We start from the raw sequence: 22,261 nt of genomic DNA, 5'->3' as shown, positions 1-22,261 counted from the left end.
CTGTTGTTTTTATAAATGCCCACTGATCAAATATGCAAGTTTCGTCTGCTCCTGTTCATGTAATAAACTCCTCGTTGAAACTGTCCAGTATTTCTTTCCATTCAGATACCTTTCCCAGTAATACCCATTTAAATTTTTTAGTATTTCCCAAGCTTCGTTTCCACTTGTTTACATTTTCTAAGATAGTTTCATAAAAGTTCTTAACTACTTCAAAAAACTTGACCTCACTAATTTCACCTCTGTCTATTAAAAATTTTAGTTTATTTTTAACATCTGTTGTTATAAAAGGTTCATTTTTTCTGGATTCTAATATGTTTGTAAGACTTTCAACATTCATAGCCATTTCTGTAGCTGAAATATTACGTTTTTCAATAAAATTAATATGTTTGGAATGTTGAAACTTGATCTCTTGCAAATGACAACCATAATTTCAAACAGGGATCTTCAAATAACTTTTTCAACATAACAGGACATTTCTCTTGAGAAAGAAAATATGAATGAAGTCCGTCAAACATGCTTAAAATTCTGTCAATTGATGGGCCTATGGACAAAAATCTTTTATTTCCATGTTCCAATAAATTTGCATAATTGTCTCCTGCAAATTCACAAAAGTTTTTAAGTTCTCAACTCTGACAGAAAATACAGAAATAAAAAAGTATTTGTATATTTTAACTGCAAAACAATCAATATTGATTGGTAGACAGTCGACAGCACACTGGAGACAATTTTGAATAATAGTGCATCACAACCAATAATCTCTCGCTTTTCAATTTTTCTCCATACATTATTTTTACCAACTCTTTTACAACCTCCAAAATTTCTGTTGGTATTATCGGCACACAAATGATTTTGTTTTGTAAGGAGAATTTATCTATTATTTTCTTCAACATAACACTTTTTGTAGTTCGGATGTTTCGCCAGGTAAAGAGGTAATATCTATAATTTTAACTTTTTTGTTTGATGCATCTAAACTTAAATCCATTATTACTTCATCCAGTATGTATGGTGATAAAACATTAGTAATTACTGCTGCTGAGTTTTTACTATGACTACTACCCACAATGGCAGCCATCCCAAGATATAATCACGATTATAGGTTATGTTGCACCAATATTTAAGCATTTTTTAAAGTTTTTTTTTTTAAAAACAGGACAAAAAAGATATTTATTTTTACTAAAACGACAGGACGGCTGGCGCATAGCACAAAAATGGGACAGTCCTGTTGAATGGACGTATGGTCAGCCTACTTAATTAGAGATTTACCAATAAAATAGCTAATGACTTCAAGACATCCTATAATTTCTTTTTGATCTTTCATTCGTGAATACAAGGCCTCAATATGAATCAAACAGTATTAATGCACAAAATTCCGTATCCTTTCATCTCTATTAAGATAAGCAATAAGGCCTTTGTGTTTACCTATCATGGAAGGCATCGGTAACAATTGATACAAGTTTACTCAGATCAATTTTGTGCACCGTGAGGAATTTCAAGTGCATCATATACATCTTTTCCTGTGTATGTGCAGTTAGTGGCTAAATAGTCAAAAAATCTTCTTCACAGCTGCCATCATGTCGAATCAAACAAACAAAGCACGAATTGTGATACGCCCAAAACATCAGTCGACTCATCAAGTGCAGTGAAAAAAAAATATACAACTTTCAATTCTACCTAATAATTCATTGAATATTACATCTGCCATTTTATGAATTCATTTTGAAACTATCATTATTTAAAGGAATATTGCGGAGCTAATTAAGGTAGCACTCTGTTTTTCTGGTAAGAGGCCACCAAGCACTTCTAATGATGACACTACAAAATTTTATTATTATTTCACCACTAGTGTAAGGCAATGAGTTCTTTTCAATTATATTGATAAAAGAAATGGTCACTTGCATGTTTTCTGTTGAGTTCTGTGTCCACTGCAGACTACCAAATTCTACAATATTATTACATGATCCTAAGCTATTTCGTAGAATTTGAGGCGTCAGGTGAAAAAAAGGATTTTCTAGAGAAGACTGGCATGGATTTTTGTAGAATATCTAAGAAGTTGAGAAATAGAAAGCACCTTTTTTAAATACAAAAATTTATGTATAAATCTTTTAGCTTAAGTGAAGGTGCTCGGGAGCACCCATTTTAGGATCGGTCACGAGCAAAATTTATTTTTTAAAGACCACAATGATGCTCACAAGCACCAGGTTAAGAAACCCAGGTCTAAGAGTGTGCTATAAGAGCTGTATACTTGTTTCATAGTTTCATATATTCTTTGCTTATGTTGAAGTTATTTTATCTAGTTTAGTATTTTCCACAAGAAGAAAAGGTAAAATTTTTTGATGATTATTAAATTTTAATTCTTTAGTTTGTGAAAAATAATGTAGTGTGTGTGTGTGTGTTGATAAAATTTTGTGTAAAAAGTGTTTTCCTATAAAATTTTACCCTAAAGGGTTTCTATAATGGATCCACTGCCTGAGACATCAGAACTGAAAATATAAAAAAATTTTATAAGTAACACTAAAGGCACATAGAAAGGACCCTTACAAATATAAGCAGCAGCGAACGTGTTAATAACAAACAAGCTCACCTAAAATTCAAAAAATTTGTCATAAAATATCTATAAATCATATATTCATGTATGATTTATAGATAATTTGTGGTCCCATAAATTGTTGGAAAAGACAAACATACTTTACAAATTGTTTTCATGCAAAATAATGTAGTAAGCTTGGGTTATGTTCTGAGTCAGACTATCAGACTTTTCTTAATATTATTTTTTTTAAGTCATTTTTAATAACACTGATTATAATTATACAAACGCATAATGTATGTTTTAAATATGATAAGAAAGTGAAAAAATAACAGTTGTACTTTTAACGGGAATGATTAGAATGCTAAAAACTGTCAGTGTTAATATCAAGGCTAAGAGAGAGGCAGTGGTACACAGTTACTTTGGCCCCCACAGTTGCAAGGGAGCCAGAACATTACTTTTGGTCCAGTACCCTCTCACCAACCTTATTTCTAGAGTCTCTTAAATTTGACACTGATTAATACAAATTAAGAACATAAATAAACAAGGATAAAGTTACGGGGTATGTGTATACCACATGATGGAGTAACTCAGGGCCTGAACAAGGACATATGTAAGAAATCCTGCAGATGTCTGACTGTGTAATAATTACATGAAACCACGCTGTGATTAGGGTTCCCCCAATTTCCTCTCCCCCAACATGGGATTATACACAAATATGTATTTCTAAAAGTGCAGTTTCTTATCCCCTGATTCTAAAACCAATTAACTCATGAATTAAGATATTGTTGGGTTAATTAACCAATTAACCCAACAATATCTGCCTTTGATGCCTTGACTAGCACATTAAGCTTATCAAATTTATTAACTATACTCCTAGCATTGGTGTACATGCAAGGATACATGCACCTGTTCCTACTCTTAGTTACCCTAACACAGCCCATGTATTTTCTTGTTCCACTATGACTCCCAGCAGTCCTCGAAATTTCCATTACCTTGCTTTCCAGGCTGCTGCTCATTCTAATAGAAGCAGTGCAAGAATCACTTTTGCCTCTGCCTGTGGCCACTGTTAACCTTTTAGTCTGTGTATCCCCCTGCCAAGCCAGCAGTTTTCCGACCCACTGAACACTGCCTCGATAACATCAGCAAATATTCTTGCACCCTTTCTATTTATGTGTACCCCATTCCTATAGAAGCAGTCCCTCCTGTCAACAAACACCGACAAGGCTGAAAACAATTCTACCCCTTGGGCCTTGCACAATTTCTCCAGGGCCGAATTGATCGACAAAGCTCTCATCATGTACTCCCTCCTGTCTGGGCAGAATTGCAGACACTTTCACATTCAACCCTAACTTATATCTTGCAACCCTATCTTGACTTTTTTTTTTCAACATTGACCTGTACTTGTTGAGTAAATCTGCAGATCTCTTACTCTTAATGTCATTAGTTCCGTGTACAACAATATCACCTTTTGTTCCCTTAAAAGATGATATCTGCTCTACATCATCAACTTTTGCCCCTGACAGACATACCCTAGTCCTCTTCCACCTATCCTTCTTGCGTAGTATATTCCTCATCTCCCTGACAATAGAGTCACGAACAATAACTAGTTTCTTTGGGACCAGTGCATTCTGCCTTGGAGATTGCCTCTGTGTTGCCTGATGCACAGGAGGAAGCTCTGCCGTTGAGCTGGGCAGCTGAGAGCTTGATGGGCCCTCATATTAATTTCTTCGAGGGCATTTACCCTAAACCTCAAGCTCACATAGACACCCATTAGAATGCTGAGTTGGTGACTAATTTCTTGACATTCTAGACACCTAGCACACACAAAGGCATCCTCCTTGGCTAGATCATGTCCTCTTTTAGAAAGGTTGGCAAACATTTTATTCGCACATTTTTTGAGACTGTGATGCATTGGAGAATAGCCCCCCTTCATTTCTCCCGCAAATCAAAGCACTCTTGCTAGTCTGTGGTTTTTGCTTCGCATCTCCAGTCTGGATCACGATTTCCATTTAAATACAATTTAATTAACAATGAAATTTAATAAGAGTAATAATATTTTTGATTAACTGATAATACTATAATAACCTAACAGATTCCTAATACAGTGCTTCGTATCATGCTATCTAGTTTTACTTTATACCTTATGCTATCAGTTCGAGATATATATACACGTTACGCTATTTCTTATCAACTACAACATGGCGGCTAGTCCAACAATATTGGTGCCAACACCGGGAGTCATAACTTCCAAAAATTGCTGGTTAAATTCAAAATAAGAAGCTAACAAATGCTACTAAACCTATTTAATATCTCTGTAAAACACAATGTACTATGTTAATTAAAAAAGAATACAGTAAAAATTAAAAATACTTATCCCTTTACAGCAGCCAAAAATCCACCGAATGTTCTCTTCTGCTCAATGTAAGAGATGGGCCATTAATTAACATGATTGCTCTCTTTTGAATGGTGTCTAGAAACCTGAGAGAGGTTTGGGGCCCTACCACAAATGTGGGAACAATATTCCATGGTAGGGTGGACTTGAGATTTGTACAGAGTGAGTAATTGTTTAGAAGAAAAGTAACACTGAGAGCAAAAGAGAAAACCTAGTTTTTTAGATGCAGAAGAAGCAACATTTGTGATGTACTTATGCCAAGAGAGAGAGATTAGAATTCAGGGTAATACTTAATAGAAATATATGATCTTGTCTAGAAATCTGAGTGTCATCAAGAATATGCATAGGAGCAGTAGAATCCTTTTTGAAAGATATAAGACAGGACAGTGTTTTAGTATTGAAATTGAAAGTTCAGCATTTAAGAAACTGGCAGTAGATATTTTAGAAGTTGAAGCTATTTGTGTAGGGCAAGGTTTCTCAAACTGGAAGGCAGAATGTAACACATTATCATCAGCAACTTTGTGTGCTTATCCTACTGCTATTACTTGCACTTATGCAAGCTATTACTTGCTCTTGTGGAGGCCAGAGGTTTATCTAAATTTAAGGAGGGACTGAACAAATTTTTTTAGCATTAGCATTAGCAGAGGCATATGATGCAAGAAAGCAAGCTTATTCAGCATCAGCCAAAAAAAAAAAAAAACCCACTCCCATTTCACCCCTCCGTTCGTTCGAAATACCTGTCCAGTTGGGCTTTAAATTTGTTTAGGCTATCAACTTCAACAACAAGTGATGGAAGTCGGTTCCACCAACCAACCACCCGCTGGCCAAAGGCAAATTTCCGCACATCTATCCGACATCCGTCCTTCCTCAATTTGAATTTATGCCCTCTGAGGTGATTATTCTGAGAAAGATGAAGAATCCCATTGGCATTGAGCATGCTCAAACCATTCAAAGCCTTATACACCTCTATCAGATCACCTCGCCGGTGCCTAGTCTCCAGACTCTGTAATTTGCAAAACTTAAGCCTTTCTTCGTAAGAGCAACCCTTTGTTCCATTTACTAATCTTGTTGCCCTTCTCTGTACCCGTTCCAGCAGCTCTACATCCTTCTTGAAATGAGGCCTCCAGACCTGTATACAGTACTCAAGATGTGGCCTTACCATTGCCTTATACAAGGGAATAATCACCTCCTTATCCCTGATAGAAAAATTCCTGTATATCATTGACAAGACACCATGAGCTACTCTTGCAGCTCGTCTGCACTGCTCAGAGAACTTCATATCTGCCTGCACAATTACCCCCAGGTCCTTTTCATTCTCCACCACTGTCAGTGTAGTACCGCAGAGTTGATACGTTGCTCTGGGGTTACTGTTTCCCATATGCAGCACTTTACATTTGTCGATGTTAAACCTCATTTGCCACCTCTCAGCCCATCTGTTCAACCTTTCCAGATCCTGTTGCAGCAGCATAGCATCAGTATTGTCCTTAACGTACCCTGCCAACCTTTGTATCATCTGCAAACTTGGACATTAAACTTGATGTCCAAGTTTGCAAATATTTTTAAAAAATTGGACAGATGAATCAGGGGAAGATGACATTGATTGTTATTTTTTATTTGGCCTGATACTACATAAATTTGCTTTTTGGCAATACTTATACTGAACTGAAATCCAGATCTTTAAAGTGGGACAATGCAGTCAGGATTGAGGTATTAGCTGAATATCGGACATCAGGTTTAGGTATTATCTGAACCTGACCTCTACTTCTCTTCATACTAATAGAATGAAATATATGTGAGAAGTCCAATTTTTGTTATGATTGCCAATGTTGCAACTGAAGTATAACATATAATAAATGAAGTAAACTCTTGTTTTTGGAATTTCAAAATCAATTCTCCAAAAGCATAATGTCTCAATTTTGACACAATGTGTGACATTAAACAACTACACATTTCTGCAGCCCATCAAAAAAACTAAAAGATCAAAAGTAACATACAACAGGCAGTAAGAAAGCTGTAAGACAGCTGGCAGATATCGCATGGCAGTTTCCGAACAATTAGTGCAGCATATAAAACACAAATACCTTGTGTCTGAGTGACATTTGACATTATAATAACCAATATCTGCATGTTTGACACTCTGCAGGGTGAATCTTTGTGAGATGTGACATCTTACCCCCCTCCCAAAGAAATCATAAATGTACTTTTCCAACAAAAAAAAAAAAAAAAAAAAAAAAAAATTGTGGGCAATTTTTTTTACTCTAATTACATAAATGCAATCATGGCATAAAAATATAAAATTTGCCCAACTAAGAAGAAAAATTACAGTGCTATTATTAATATGATTACTATATTGATCATAATGTCATTATGACATTGTCTTTTCAAAATTTTTGATGAAAGAGGTATGTTATAATTGCTTTGCCACTCTGTAAGAAAATTGCATAACTTTCTATAATAGTTGAAGCTCTGAGCATTTTACAACAAATGGCACCATATTCTATTAGATCTCAAAATTATGGGTTGGATTAACTCCCAGCATTGTAAGATTTATGGAAGTTCTATTGTATATATATATATATATATATATATCCCCCCCCCCAGAAATTTAGCTTTTTTTCAGTATCGTCTAACTTTAATCTCCAAAGTAATACACTTTAATTACAACCATCCTGTATAAGGTAACTATTCATTTTATACTAATTGCATAACTTTTAATTTTAAAATTAATTTGACAATTTTATAAAACTTAACATATACACATGCAAAGCACACGCAACAACGTACATATGTATTAATAAGAAAAAAACAAGTGACAAATTTTCAGAAAATATATATTTGGTGCATAGATCATACCTGTTTTAATATCAGTCCTTTCTCTTCTCTTGCTGACCAATAATTCTGCTTCTTTGTCTGTACATATATGTCATCATAAAGTACATAACTGAAGAAAAAATAACAAAAAATTTTTATATATATATATATATATGTATATATTATGACAAGCTTAATGTTAGAATTTTCTCTAAATATCTTGAATTCTTAAGAATTCAAAAAACTACTTCAACTTATTTTTAATTAATATATTCAAATAATCTGTCTGAACTTAGTGACCTATAATTTTTTTTTAAAGTACTGGTCATACATTTAAAGGAAGCTCTATGCTTTTGATAAAATTAGTAAATAAACTACCTATTTGAATCCCTCCAGAGGTATCTATCTATCCAGCTGACTTCTGAATTGCCTCAGTTTTCTTTTCTGGGAGGGGAGAAGAGTTAATTTTATATATAACTTATATACTCAGTGATCACTTCATTATGACCACCCCATCCATAATAGGCTATGCTGCACAGCTTGCAATATAAAAAGCTGAACAGCTTGGTATGCTAGAGCAGTGGCAATTTGCATCTGTTTGTAGTTAATAAGTATGGGACATAGTAAAGATATCATGGAGTTTCAAAAGGGCATGACTGTGGGAGATTGCGCATTGAGTGTTTCCCTATCAGAAACAGCATGCCTTGTCAAGTTGCTCACGGCACACTGTGGTTAAGATATACGAAGAATGGTGTCGAACGGATCAAACCATTTCCCACTCACAGAACTGTAAATGATTATGCAAAATGAATATTCGTGGTGGGTGAAGGGTGCAGCATGTTGTATGGGCTCAATGATAAGTCACTTTGCAACAGCTGGCATTGCAATACAATATCCCAAATGACAATGCACTGCACACTCAGACATGTGGGGTTCCACAGCAGACAACCCAAGAGACACACTCCCCTCACTGCTGATCATCATCAATGGAAAATTGTGTTGTAAACAATATGCTGGTTGGACAATGGAGTACTGGAAATGAGTGTGCCGATGCTTCTATAAGTCCAAATACCTGGTGCAACACACTGAGAGATACCTTCATGCGTGGTGGTGCAAGCAACACAAGTCCATGGATCCATCATGTGTGGTGCCCACTATCCAAACAGGTAGTGGTGGTTGCTTAATATAGGTTGCTTAAAATAGCAAGAACAAGAACTTCTGGTGCATATGAACCAATGTTCCACTGGTGAGATCTATTGGCAGCTCTTAGGACACCCTGTAAACCCTGCCACGTTGCATTTTTTTCTAGACAGAAACAGGATCTTGCAAGGCAATGGGCCATGTCATTTGGCTTGGACTGTATGAGTGGTTTGAGGAGCACAGTGAAGATATCATTCATCTTGATTGGGCTCCAAATTTGCCTGAACTCAATCTAACTGAACACCTGTGTGATGTTTTGGGATGGGAAGTGATGCACATGGGCATGCAACCGTCAACGGCGCCTCCGTAGCCAGGTGGGAAGGAGCAGCAGTGCGTAGCACATGCTTCTTGATTAGACCGGGGTTCGAGCCCGTCACCACCAAATACGGAGGATGCGGAAAGGTCAAGGAATGACCACTGCATATCCCGGAGCAACATGGCCTTCGTTGCTAATGCTCCTAAAAACCAACCAACCAAACAAACAAACAACAAGCAACCGTCAACCATGGAAAGCCTTGTACGCATCACGGCTGCAGTTCATTATGGATGTTTTCTGGCATCTAGTGGAGTCAATACCTAGGCAAATAGCAGCAGTTATACATAAAATAGTGACCATAATATCCATTCCTGTACCCTCTCCACCCCTCCCGAACTCCTGGTTGAGTACCTAGTGGTTCATACCTCTCACCAACCCAAAAAAGGATTGGTGAGAGGTATGAACCACCCTTCCAAGCACCCTCCAGTCTCTTTCTGTCCATTTCTGTGGTCTACCCAAACATTTCTTTAGCTGTAATAGCACCATTATGTTTCCATTTGGTGAATATGTCAGCTACCATCTAATGAGGTTTCAGGTCAAATTGTAATGCATAGCTGCCCCCCCCCCTCCCCAAACACACCAGAATCACTGCAATAAAACTATAACAGTAGCGGCTAGTTTTCAAAATCTCAGCCATATTCAGAATATTCATATGGATCTTTGTACTAAATGTCATGCAATGGGTTAAACCACTTCCCCTGCGATGCACACTGTGAGGTATGTGCATTAAAGTGAAAATAATTACTTATAAATCTTAATTAATGAATTGCAAAGAAATGAATCATTTATTTTTCACTTATATTAATCACAAAAAAATGGAAAATTCAATTTAAGAAAAAAAAAAAAATACAGATATGAGATGCAATGCACCCATTACCCAAACCAATCCTCCTTTCCAGTTAGGGAACTATTATATTATTTGAGAGACATTCTACAGTTTCTCTTACTTTTCTGTTTGCCTTCCATGGTTTGGTATTTAGTTGGAATGCTTTTATTCAACCCATCTGACATTGGTGCATATGATCAGTCCCCCATTATTATAAAAAGGATCCACGTTTTATTTGGTGCTCCCTTAGAATGACTAATCTTAAAACTTTTGTGTCCACCTTCAGGGGCAAAGTTTCTATGGGCTTTTCACTTTCATACTCAGCATCACATTTAATGTTAATGAGGCAATGGGAACATCATTAGTTAGTTTAATCATGCAAATATTTGTCTGTTTCCTCTAGAAAAATTAGACAGATGGGCTGAGAAATGGCAATTGACTTTTAACATTGACAAATGCAAGGTACTGCACATGGATAGCAGTAATCCCAGATTAATGTATAAACTGTGTGGTACTACACTCAGGGTAGTGGGGAAAATGAAAACTACTTGGGGGTAATTGTGCAGTCTAATATGAAGTTCTCTGAGCATGCAGACAGGCTGCCAGGACAGCTCATGGGGTTTTGTCAATGATATACAGGAATTTTGCTAGCAGGGATAAGGAGGTGATAATCCCATTGTACGAAGCAGTAGTTCACAACCTTTTTTGACTCGCGAACCCCCTTTCAACATAATATTTTTATCGCAAACCACTAAGCCTATATTCTCTGAAATCGTATAATACTTTGAATTTTTATTATGAAATATTTCCAGTACTACATTTTTATAAGCAATATTACATAATAATAAAATTATTATTAAGTACCTATACATAACAATGGTCTTTGAGAATGAAAAAATAAATTAGTATGGAAACATATTTATTTAACACGATATATTTTAAGACAGTAAACTAATTATAAGAAATCGTGGGAGATGTGGTTTCTTTTGTTGTCAATTCTTTACTTTATTTTTAATTTTATTTTATCTTTGTTTATTAGTAGTAGTATTAATTTTTATAACCCTTTTACCACAACTGAACAGTGCTATACATTAGCATTAGTAGAGGCATATGATGCAAGAAAGCAAGCTTATGCAGCATCAGCCAAAAAAAAAAAAAAAAAACTTCCACTTCACCCCTCCGGTCATTCGAAATACCTGTCCAGCTGAGCCTTAAATTTATTTAGGCTATCAACTTCCACAATAAGGGATGGAAGTCTGTTCCACCAACCAACTACCCACTGGTTAAAGGCAAATTTCTGCACATCTATCCTACGTCTGTCTTTCCTCAATTTGAATTTGTGCCCTCTCAGGTGATTATTCTGAGCAAGAGGAAGAATTCCATCAGCATTGAGCATGCTCAAACCATTCAAGGCTTTATATACCTCTATCAGATCACCTTGCCAGTGCCTAGCCTCCAGACACTGTAATTTGCAAAACTTAAGTCTTTCTTTGTAAGAGAAACCCTTTGTTCCATTCACTAATCTTGTTGCTCTTCCAGCAGCACAACATCCTTCTTGAAATGAGGCCTCCAGACCTGTATACAGTACTCAAGGTGTAGCCTGACCATTGCCTTATACAAGGGAATAATCACCTCCTTATCCCTGCTAGAAAAATTCCTGTATATCATTGACAAGACACTATGAGTTACTCTTGCAGCCCATCTGCACTGCTCAGAGAACTTCATATCTGCCTGCACAATTACCCCCAGGTCCTTTTCATTGTCTACCACTGTCAGTGTAGTACCACAGAGTTGATACATTGCTCTGGGGTTGCTGTTTCCCATATGTAGTATTTTACATTTGTCAATGTTAAACTTTATTTGCCACCTCTCAGCCCAGATCCTGTTGCAGCAGCATAGCATCAGTAGTGTCCTTACAACCCTGCCAACCTTTGTATCGTCTGCAGAGTTGGACATTAAGCTTGATATATCATCATCAATATTATTTATAAATACAGAAAACAATAACGGACCCAACACTGAATCCTGAGCGACTCTACTAATAACATTAGTCCACAATGAGCAGTGTCCATTGATTACCACTCTCTGTCTTCTCCCCCTCAACCACCCCTTTATCCATAGCAGCAATTTGCCTCCAATGCCACACTGCTCCAAATTGTGCAGCAGTCTTAAATGTGCAACAGTATCAAAAGCCTTTCTAAGAGCCAAGTATATATAAGATCAAAGTTATTCCCTGCATCTAGTTCTTTTGTGACTGCATCATAGTATCCAATCAAATTGGTCAGGCAAGGCTTCCCCTTAACAAAACCATGCTGTGTCCGAGCTATAACTGAAGTCTTGTCTAGATGATCCTGCAGTGCTTCTTTAACCAGTGCTTTCATTAATTTTCCTGGAACAGAAGTTAAACTCACAGGTCTATAATTACTTGTGCCAGCCTTTGATCCTCCTTTGTGAATTGGGGTCACATTTGCACATTTCCAGTCTGTGGGTACCTCCCCTGAGTCCACGGAAGCTCTCATAATTATGGCTAAGGGTTTGCTTACTTCCTTTGCTGCCTCCTTTAATATAACTGGATAGATCCCATACACCCCTGGTGCCTTTCTTGTGTTTATCATCATTCTCCTCCACTTTACTCAGTTATTACAAGATTATCTAGCTTACTGCCAGAGTTGAATACACTTCTGACATTCCCCTCGCTGAATAACTTCTCATGTGTGAATGTCGATGCAAAATATTCATTTAGTTTGTTAGCTACCTGAGCAGGATCATCAACAGTTGAACCATCGATATCAAGTGGACCAATTTGATTCATTCCCTTCCTTCTAGAGTTTACATAAGTAAAGAACTCTTTGCTGTTTTTCTTTGCATCCTTTGCCAAAGATTTCTCATAATATGCCTTTGCCTGCCTAACCTCCTTTGTGACTTGGTTACAGACAAGCTTATATCTATCATAGGCTTCTGTGTCACGTGTTAATTTATATGTATCCCATGCATTTTTCTTCTCTGCCATGTATCTCATTAGTTAATCTGACATCCATTTAGGCCTAAACCTTGAACAATATTTCTTAGTTGGTATGTAAAGCCTAGTTGCTTCCAAGATAAGTTCTTTGAATGTTTCCCATTTTGAGTATGCTGTTGGTAACATCATCAGTTCATCCCACTGTATAGAATTTAAATACTGTCTCAGACCATCGTAGTCGCCTTTACGAAAGCAATAACCCTTCCCTTTACCCCTGATGGTAGTTACCTCTTTGAGTAAATCCCACTTCAGCACACTGTGACCGCTGCCACCTAGTGGTTCCTTTATCTGCAGATTCTTAATGCATGAAGAATCACTACTGATAATCAAATCAAGAGTATTACTCCCTCTAGTTGCCTCCGAACATGCTGATGTAGAAAACAATCATCCAATAAATCCACAAAAGCCTAGCTAGTGTGTGTGAGTGACCAACCCACAAATTCCAGTCAATATCTGGGAAATTAAAATCCCCCATTATAAGACTCTCTGATTTACTGGCCCACTCTATTTCCCTGTACAGTTTCTTATTATACTCATCAGAGTCATTAGGACTGTAGCACACTCTTACTCTCAATTTTGATCTCCCTATGCTTATGTCACATCAAACTGACTCGACACTGCACTGTCCAGCGATGTCGACTGGCTTCACTTCCTTGGATTTTATGTTTTTCTTAACTAATGCATAACCCCTCCTCCCTTCCTATCCTGTCTATCCTTTCTGTAGATGTTGTACTTCCTAAATTCCAGTTCTGCATTCCTTATATCTGTATGACACCATATCTTTGATATCCCAACAATATCCACCTTTGATTCTTTGAGTAATACCTCAAATTCATCAAATTTATTTACCAAACTCCTAGCATTGGTGTACACGCAAGAATACATGCACCTGTTCTATTCTTAGCTACCCTAACACAACCCATGTGTTTACTTGTACTGCAATGACTCCCAGCTGTCTCTGAAATATCCTGCAGCTTGTTTTCCAGGCTTCTGCTCATTCCAATAGAAGCAGTGCAAGAATCACTTTCACCTCTGCCAGTGGCTACTGTTAATCTATTAGTCCTTGTATCCCCCCCCAAGCTAGCAGTTTTCTGACCCACCTAACCCTGCCTTGATAGCATCAGCAAATATTCTTGCACCCTTTCTATTCAAGTGTATCCTATCCCTGTAGAAGCAGTCTCTCCTGTTAACAAGTACAGACCAGGCTGAAAAAAATTCTACCCCTTGAGCCTTGCACAATCTTTCCAGGGCCGAATTGATCAACAAGGCTCTCATCATATACTCCCTCCTATCATGTCTGGGCAGAATTGCAGACACTTTCAAATTCAACCCTAATTCATGGTTTTTTTTCAACAGTGACCTGTACTTGTTAAGTAATTCTGCGGTCTCCTACTGTCATTAGCGCCAACATGTACAACTATATCACCTTTTGTGCCCTTAAAAGATGATATCCGCTCTACAACGTTATCAACCTTTGCCCCTGGCAGACATATCCTGATCCTGTTCCACCTATCCTTTTTAGAAAGCATGTTCCCCGTTTCCCTGACAATAGAGTCACCAACAATCTTGTTCCTGTAGAACCAGTGCATTCTGCCTTGGGGATTGCCGCTGTGTTGCATGATGACAAAGTGCAAGTTCTGGAGTTGGTGTGGGCAGCTGAGAGCTTGATGGGCCCCTCAATTTAGATCCTTCGAGGGCATCCACCCTGTCCTTCAAGCTCTCATATAGGCCCATAACAACGCTGAGTTGTCGCCTGATTTCGTTACACTCCTTGCATCGCGCACACACAAAGACATCTCCCATGGCAATATCATGTCCCGTACCCGATTTCTCCACAAACATCATGCAAGCAGTGCATTTTAAAAGACTGTGATTAAGAGGGCAACTGGCCCCCTCAGTTCTCCTCTGAGCCACAGCACTCCCATTATCTTGAGCCTTTTGCTTTGCTGCTCTGGTCTGAGTCATGATTTTGATTTAATTTCAATTTCAGTACAAAATTATAACCCTAAACTTGTATCCCAACACAGTTATAATGCTATATATATTTTTCAGTATCAAGTATTATCTACGAGTTCCCTTTATATAACTTCATAGTCTGAAGGTGCATAGTCATTGGGTACGAATATACGACATGTTCGCACCCAATCCCCCCCCCCCACAACTAACATCCTGTCACACATGCTCACAATATGAGGGCACATGACCACAAACCACAACTAAATACAAATTTTGAACCCAACCGTATAAATTAATATTAAACTATTTTGTAGTTTACAAAATATACCTATGTAAATCTAAGCAGACGCCATTAGAATTTTTAGTGTGAATCCCTGGGACATTTTCGCAAACGACCAGTTGGGAACCACTTGTATAAGGCAATGGTCTGGCCACATCTTGAGTACTACATACAGGTCTAGAGACCTCATTTTAGGAAGGATGTAGAACTGCTAGAACAGGTACTGAGTAGGGCAATGAGATTGGTGGGAGGAACAAAGTGGTACTCTTAACAAGAATGGTTTCAGTTCTGCAAATTGCAGTATCTGAAGATCAGGCACCTGTAAGGTGCCTGAAGTGCGTTTGAGGTGTTTAAGGCTTTGAATGGTTTAAGCAAACTCAGTGCTGATGCAATTCTTCATCTTGATCAGCCTATGAACATGAGGGGGCATAAATTCCAACTAAGAAAGGATGGTTGCAGAATAGATGTGTGGAAGTTTTCCTTCAGCCAACAGGCAGTTGGTTGCTGGAACAGGCTTCCATCCATTGTTGTGTATTGAATAAATTCAAGGAAAATCTAGACAAACTATTGGAGGGATGGATATAGGAAATGGTTTTTTTTTTTTTTTTTGGTTCATGCTGTATAAGCTTGCTTTCTTGCATCATTTGCCAATATAAATAATACTAATAGGAGATTTAAAGGCTATTTTTTTTTTTATTTATTTCATTTATTGTGAAAGCAGTTTAAGTACTTTAAATTTCTTGGCATTTTCCCATCTCTCCCCTTCCATTTTTCAGGAGTAAAAACTTCTGAAAATATTTTACATTTATATTTTTGACTGAGTCATTAACAATGAATGTATTCCTTCTCTTATTTATGCCTTTAATTTTTTAGGACCATAATGATGTTCTCATGTCCCCATTCACACTTGTATTTTGTATTTATTTATTATTTTCTTGCACTTCTAAAGTAATATCCTTTCTTTTCTCTTAATGAATAAATATTAAGTATTTACTTCATTATTTTTTATTAATATGATTTCTTTCCATATCTCAGTGCAGAAGTCTTCCTATTTGTAAACAACACATTCTTTAGGTGGTTTCTAAATCACTGAGTTCATAAATCAGGAGCAACTGTCCTATGCACATAATGATATAACAGGAAAACATACATTGTGCTTTATATACATATGGTGACTTGTAAATATATAAATAGTAGGCACCGCTTTCAGAGCATTTATATGCAGCTTATACTGTTTGAAAGGTTGTGCTATATTTGTTCTGTAGGTAGCAATAATTTTATTTTGTTATTATTTAAAAAAAAAAATATATATATATGTATATAATATGTAATATGTATCAATATATTGAATAAAGTATGCATAAATGTATGGAAAGTTACACAAAGTGCCAGTAACTAGAAGGGTGTGGAAAGTAGAAAAAGAAGTGTAGTAGATTTGTGAAAGAATGTTAATATCCTAAAGGTTATGATGAACCTTTAGGATATTAACTTTAGGTTATGTTAAGAGAATTATGGGATGAATTACCAAGCCAATAGATAGTGGGAGAACTGTAAAGTAAAATTAGTACATCAAAATACTAATAAAATAAAAATAAAAATGCAAATAAATAAATAGAAAATGAAAATAAATAAATAGAAAATGAAAATAAAATGATAGTGTTATTGCTATCATCAGATATGGGGGGGGGAAACATATTTAGAAAATGGTTGAATATAGGTAAGGCAAATATGCTTGATCTGATGTCAGCTAAAATAAATAAATATTGATACATGTTCAGGTAATTTCATCAGGGGACTACACATGACCATGTATCAGGAACTGTGTTTCTATACTTGTCCATAGTAGTAGAAGAAAAGTGATAGGCCAAAAAGCAACAAAAATGAAATTAGCACATTCTAATACAGTATGGACAAGGTAGTCCCAATGCAGTGCAATTTATTTAAGTAAAAATAAAGAACAAGTTAAAATAAATATGGTTAATATAAATATGTAGAAAGTAAAAAGTGTAGGATTTAATTACGAATAGATAGGATTTAAATGATTCAATAAATAAATTTTGAACAAGCACATGGTATAGGGTGAGATATTAAATTGAGGATGGGGAAGGTCAAAAGGAGTATTTTAAAAACAAATAAAGATGAAAAATAGCAATAGAATTAGGATAGTAGGAACTTTCGTGCACACTAATAGTTTTACGAACGGGAAGTAGAGTAGAAATAGACAGCAAAGAAAAAGGTATTAAATAACACTAAGCTTGCTGGGGTTGTGAAGCCCAACCTTATAGTAAGGGCTCTGGCATTTGTAAGCATTAGTATAAAAGGGAGCTAATACCAAAATGCTTATAATGAAATGAAAAATGTGTCGAAACATGCCAAGAAATGAATCTAAAATGAATCCGAAAGTATAATAAGAAAGTGAAAGTGAATGATACCTGGAATATTTCAAGAAATGCGTGGCAGAAACAAGCTGGCGGGAAAAATATATACGTAGCAGATGGAAAAAGGCAAGGGGATGACGTGCACATATTCAGTATAGTAGATGAATGCACACAAACTTCAACCACATTAACAATACAGTGGAATCTCGTTAATACAAAGGTCAAGGGACCTAAATTTTCACATTTTGTAAAAACGAGGTTTGTAGTAAAGAGGTCCCCCCCCCAAAAGTGTCAAAATTTTACCGTTTTTTTTTTTTTTGGTACATACTGTACATCTAAGAATAATAATATCAAAAATAAATTAATAAAATAAAATAAAAACAAAAGCCTTGTCTAACAATAAGTAATAGGAATAACATATATTTTAAAGATTTTATTTTGTAAGATAAACTAAGAGAAAAGTAGGCGCCTCCGTAGCCAGGTGGGAAGGAGCAGCAGTGCATAGCACACGCTTCTTGATCAGACCGGGGTTCGAGCCCGTCACCACCAAATACGGAGGATGCGGAAAGGTCAAGAAATGACCACCGCATATCCCCAGAGCAATATGGCCTTAGCTGCTAATGCTCCTAAAAACCAAATAACAACAAATAAGAGAAAAGCAATATTAATGGAAATGAAAATATTGTACAGTATATATTTTGATAGTATGAATCAGAGCTGTAATACTCAATATGTTCTACGTTGATAATAATATTAGAAATTAACAAGAGGAGTTTACCTCAATATAGTACGTAGAACACTTCCGTATGATACCCTCCAGAAATTAAAACGGAAAAAACGAAAAAATCGACAACTTACCGGTACATTAAAGTAAAATATAAATAATTAAATAATCAATTTAACACAATTCAAAATCAATATAAAACAATTAAAATTCAAATTAACGCAATTAAAAGAATCTAACGAAAATATTCAAAACGATTTTCCTTCCTTCGTTTTGAATATTTTCGTTAGATTCTTTTAATTGCGTTAATTTGAATTTTAATTGTTTTATATTGATTTTGTGTTAAATTGATTATTTAATTATTTATATTTTACTTTAATGTACCGGTAAGTTGTCGATTTTTTCGTTTTGTCCGTTTTAATTTCTGGAGGGTATCATACGGAAGTGTTCTACGTACTATATTGAGGTAAACTCCTCTTATTAATTTCTAGTATATATTTTGATATGTACAAAATTTTAGTATCACAGTAAAAAGAATTACAATCGTAATATAAAAGGAAACATACAAACCATTAACTTTTTAATAAATTAATTTAATTTAAAGAAAGAATCCAATGCTGTTTGCACAGCTTTTGTCCTATATGCATTTTCAACTACAGCACAGATATCAAATGCAATAGTTATTTCTTTATCAACGTTACTGCAGGCCAACACATTCTCTATTACGTTCAATGCATTTTTAGCATCTTTTTTAGATGGTAGTGTGTGTGCTTCTTAACTTTCGCTGTTGCTGGTAACAAAAACATCATTTTGTTTGGTACCCAGCAGCTCTTCTGGTGTTGGCGTTGCAGTGGTAGCAACTTTATCTTCCACCTTCACAAACTCTTCAAATTTGCCAACAAAATCCATATGCTCCTTCAAATTCCTCTATTCCTCATTGTTGCTATCACATTCATCTGCTGGACCATGTTTTTTGATGTTCTCTCCAAAGCCACTCTTTCTGAAGCAGTTGATTATTACACTTGATGTAATACTTTCCCAAGCAATAACAAAATTATGGATAGAATCCAAGACATTCAATTTGACTGCAAATTGTTCCCCCTTCTATGTTGTGGATCAAGAACCTTATCAGGTGGGCTCTATATGCTCTCTTGAGGTTATAAATAATGCCTTGATCCAGTGGTTGCATTAAACTGGTGGTATTGGGAGGTAAAAACAATACCCATATATTTGTCAACTTAAAGTGTCTTGGCAGGATGTGCTGTAGAACGGTCTAGAATCATCAAAATGATCTTTTTTTCTGAAGCCATTCTTCTGTCCAATTTTGATAACCAAGACTGAAAAATTTTGACCGCAAGCCAAGCACTTCTGTTGGCCACATAATTACAAGGAAGTTGATTAACTGCTTTAAAACATTTTGGCTTGGAAAACTTAAAGAAAAAGATTTTGTACTGCCATCTGAATTTCAGCATAAGAGAACAGTGAGTCTTTGTTTACTTTAATTTTCCACCATGACAAGACTCTCCTCGAACAGCAAATGTTTTGTTTGCCAGCAAATTATAAAATAAACCTGCCTTGCCGAGATTAAAAATATCCTTTGCCTCATATTTTTTAAGGATGGACCATACAGAACACAACCAGTCTGTAGCCTTTTCTTTGTTGATTAATCCAGACTCACCGCAAACATTTCACAAAACCAAGTTATTCCTGTCTTTAAATCTTGGGAGCCAGCCACTGCTGCATCACTAATTCCATGTTGCTGAGCTAGATAATTCGCATTTTCTTGCAAAATAAGACCTGATATTGGCAAATTAGATGCACACATTTGTTGGTACCACTCGAAAAATTTTGTTTCAAGCTCCTCGTGTTTTACACCATGAATTTGTTTCCTATTTTTCATCGCTACTCCAGTGTCATGCACTTCTTCAAGTCTTTTTCGGTTTTTCAGTATTGTAGATAAAGTAGGTAAAGGGATGTTGTATTCCTTTGCAATGTCTGTTTTGCTTCTTTCCATCCTATCAGCCTCTTGTATAATTTTTAGTTTAATTTCCAAGCTTAATTCTGTCCCTCTACATTTCGTCGCCATAATATTGCTAGATAAGATTTAATATAAACAAATTTTAAATTAATTTAATGACAAGTTCTGAAAAAGACATCAGCTCAGATAAAATGGCACAAAAAATAGATTGTTGTACTTTTTTTTTTATTTTTTTTGTTAGTTGTTGGTGCATCGGCTTCTGTGGCCATAATGCACCTCCCAAGGTTTTTGGGATTCGAATCCTGCCTCGGGCAGGATTCGAACCCACAACCTTTGGGTTGCCAGGCAGGCACTTTACCCACCTGGCTAGCCCGGTTGGCAGATTGCTATATACGAAAGCAAAAGACTTTGAAATGGGGTAACAATTGCAACTGACCTTATTCCCGTGGAGAGCAGGAATAAGGTCAGTTGCATGTGCATATAAACAACTTAGAAAAACTTTTATTCTTTTGTTAATTTAACAATTTATCCTTCAGAAAGATGCTTTTCAGAGTGCACTTGACATTCCAGCTACCATAAACTGCTTTTGTTTACACAAAATTAATTTCTAACAAGTCAGTGCCAATCTTTGGGAAGCAGGGAGCCAGGTGGCTGGGGACAATAATTGGAATGCTCTGCCAAGATTTGTATTAATCATACAAAATGACTATATTTATTTCTTATGGGGTGAAAAAGAACTTTGTAATACATATTAACCGAATTTTGCAATAAACGAATATATTTATATAGAAAAGCCTATCCTTTCGCAGGGGAATGGTATGTGCTTCATATAAACGAGTACTTTGTATAAACCGAGTTTTTATTAACGAGATTTTACTGTATAACTGCATGATAAAGCAATTTATAGCAGCATAGTGGACTTAATAGTAAGCTGTGAAGAAATGCAAAATATTGGGAAAACAGTCACTTCTATTGTCGTATTTAGAATACAAGTGTATGGAGATAATTTAAAATTAGCATTGGAAAAAGAAATACTGTTGGAATAGTATGACTTTATCATGATAAAGTCATACAAAATTAAAACACATTACTGTTAATAGAAAAATAATGTTGCACAATACGTTGGCGAAAAACATATACACGTTAGACCAAATTATGAGGCCACATTATATTAAGCTGAATAATCTCATATAAGGGAATGATTGTAAATGTATCAGAGTATAGAAAACAAGACTCATCAAATGTTTTGAGATATAAATAGATTAATAATTATAATCTATAGTCCAATTTTGCAAGAAAATACATCCAAGGAAAAAGAACTAATTTAAATCTCTAGAAATAAGTAACATAGTGACTTAAGATCCAAAGGTGGTGTAATTAAGGATCCAATTATAAAAGAACAGGAAATAAGTCCATGTGTATGAAACAATTCCAAGGAAACAACTATAGTATGAAAGAACAGGAATTAATTCCATGTACATAAATCTAGATGAAACCACAGGTAGTATCAGGTGTGAATTCACTATGGAAAGAATAGTAAATGAATCCAAGGAAAAAGAATCAGTTGACATTATATCCAAAGGTAGAGAGTAGTTAAGAATCCAATTATGAAGTGATATAATTTCAGGGATATAAGTAACATGGTGACTTAAGATCCATAGATGGTGTAGTTAGGATACAATTATAAAAGAATAGGAAATAAGTCCATGTATATGAAACAATTCCAAGGAAACAACTATAGCATGGAAGAACAGGAATTAATTCCATGTATATAAATTTAGATGAATTCACTGTGGAAAGAATAGTAAATGAATCCAAGGATAAAGTACCAGTTGACATATCCCGTGGTAGTGT

General features: G+C 35.8%; 1 protein-coding gene across 1 annotated transcript in view; it reads right to left on the bottom strand.

Moving 5' to 3' along the window:
* The window catches only part of Hacd2 (3-hydroxyacyl-CoA dehydratase 2), a 160,150-nt gene that overhangs the window by 2,205 nt on the left and 135,684 nt on the right, over window positions 1-22,261 (bottom strand). The window contains exon 10 of the mRNA XM_090374025.1: window positions 7,773-7,860. Within this exon, the coding sequence (XP_090230151.1) occupies window positions 7,784-7,860 (77 nt within the window). The 3' untranslated portion in view covers window positions 7,773-7,783. The remainder of the gene's footprint in view (window positions 1-7,772; window positions 7,861-22,261) is intronic.

This window comes from Mastigoproctus giganteus, chromosome 5 (assembly GCF_048544385.1).
Source record: "Mastigoproctus giganteus isolate SK-2022 chromosome 5, ASM4854438v1, whole genome shotgun sequence".
Classification (NCBI taxonomy): domain Eukaryota; kingdom Metazoa; phylum Arthropoda; class Arachnida; order Uropygi; family Thelyphonidae; genus Mastigoproctus; species Mastigoproctus giganteus.
The sequence above is the reverse complement of the archived record's forward strand: the minus strand, read 5'-3'. Positions and strand labels throughout refer to the sequence as shown.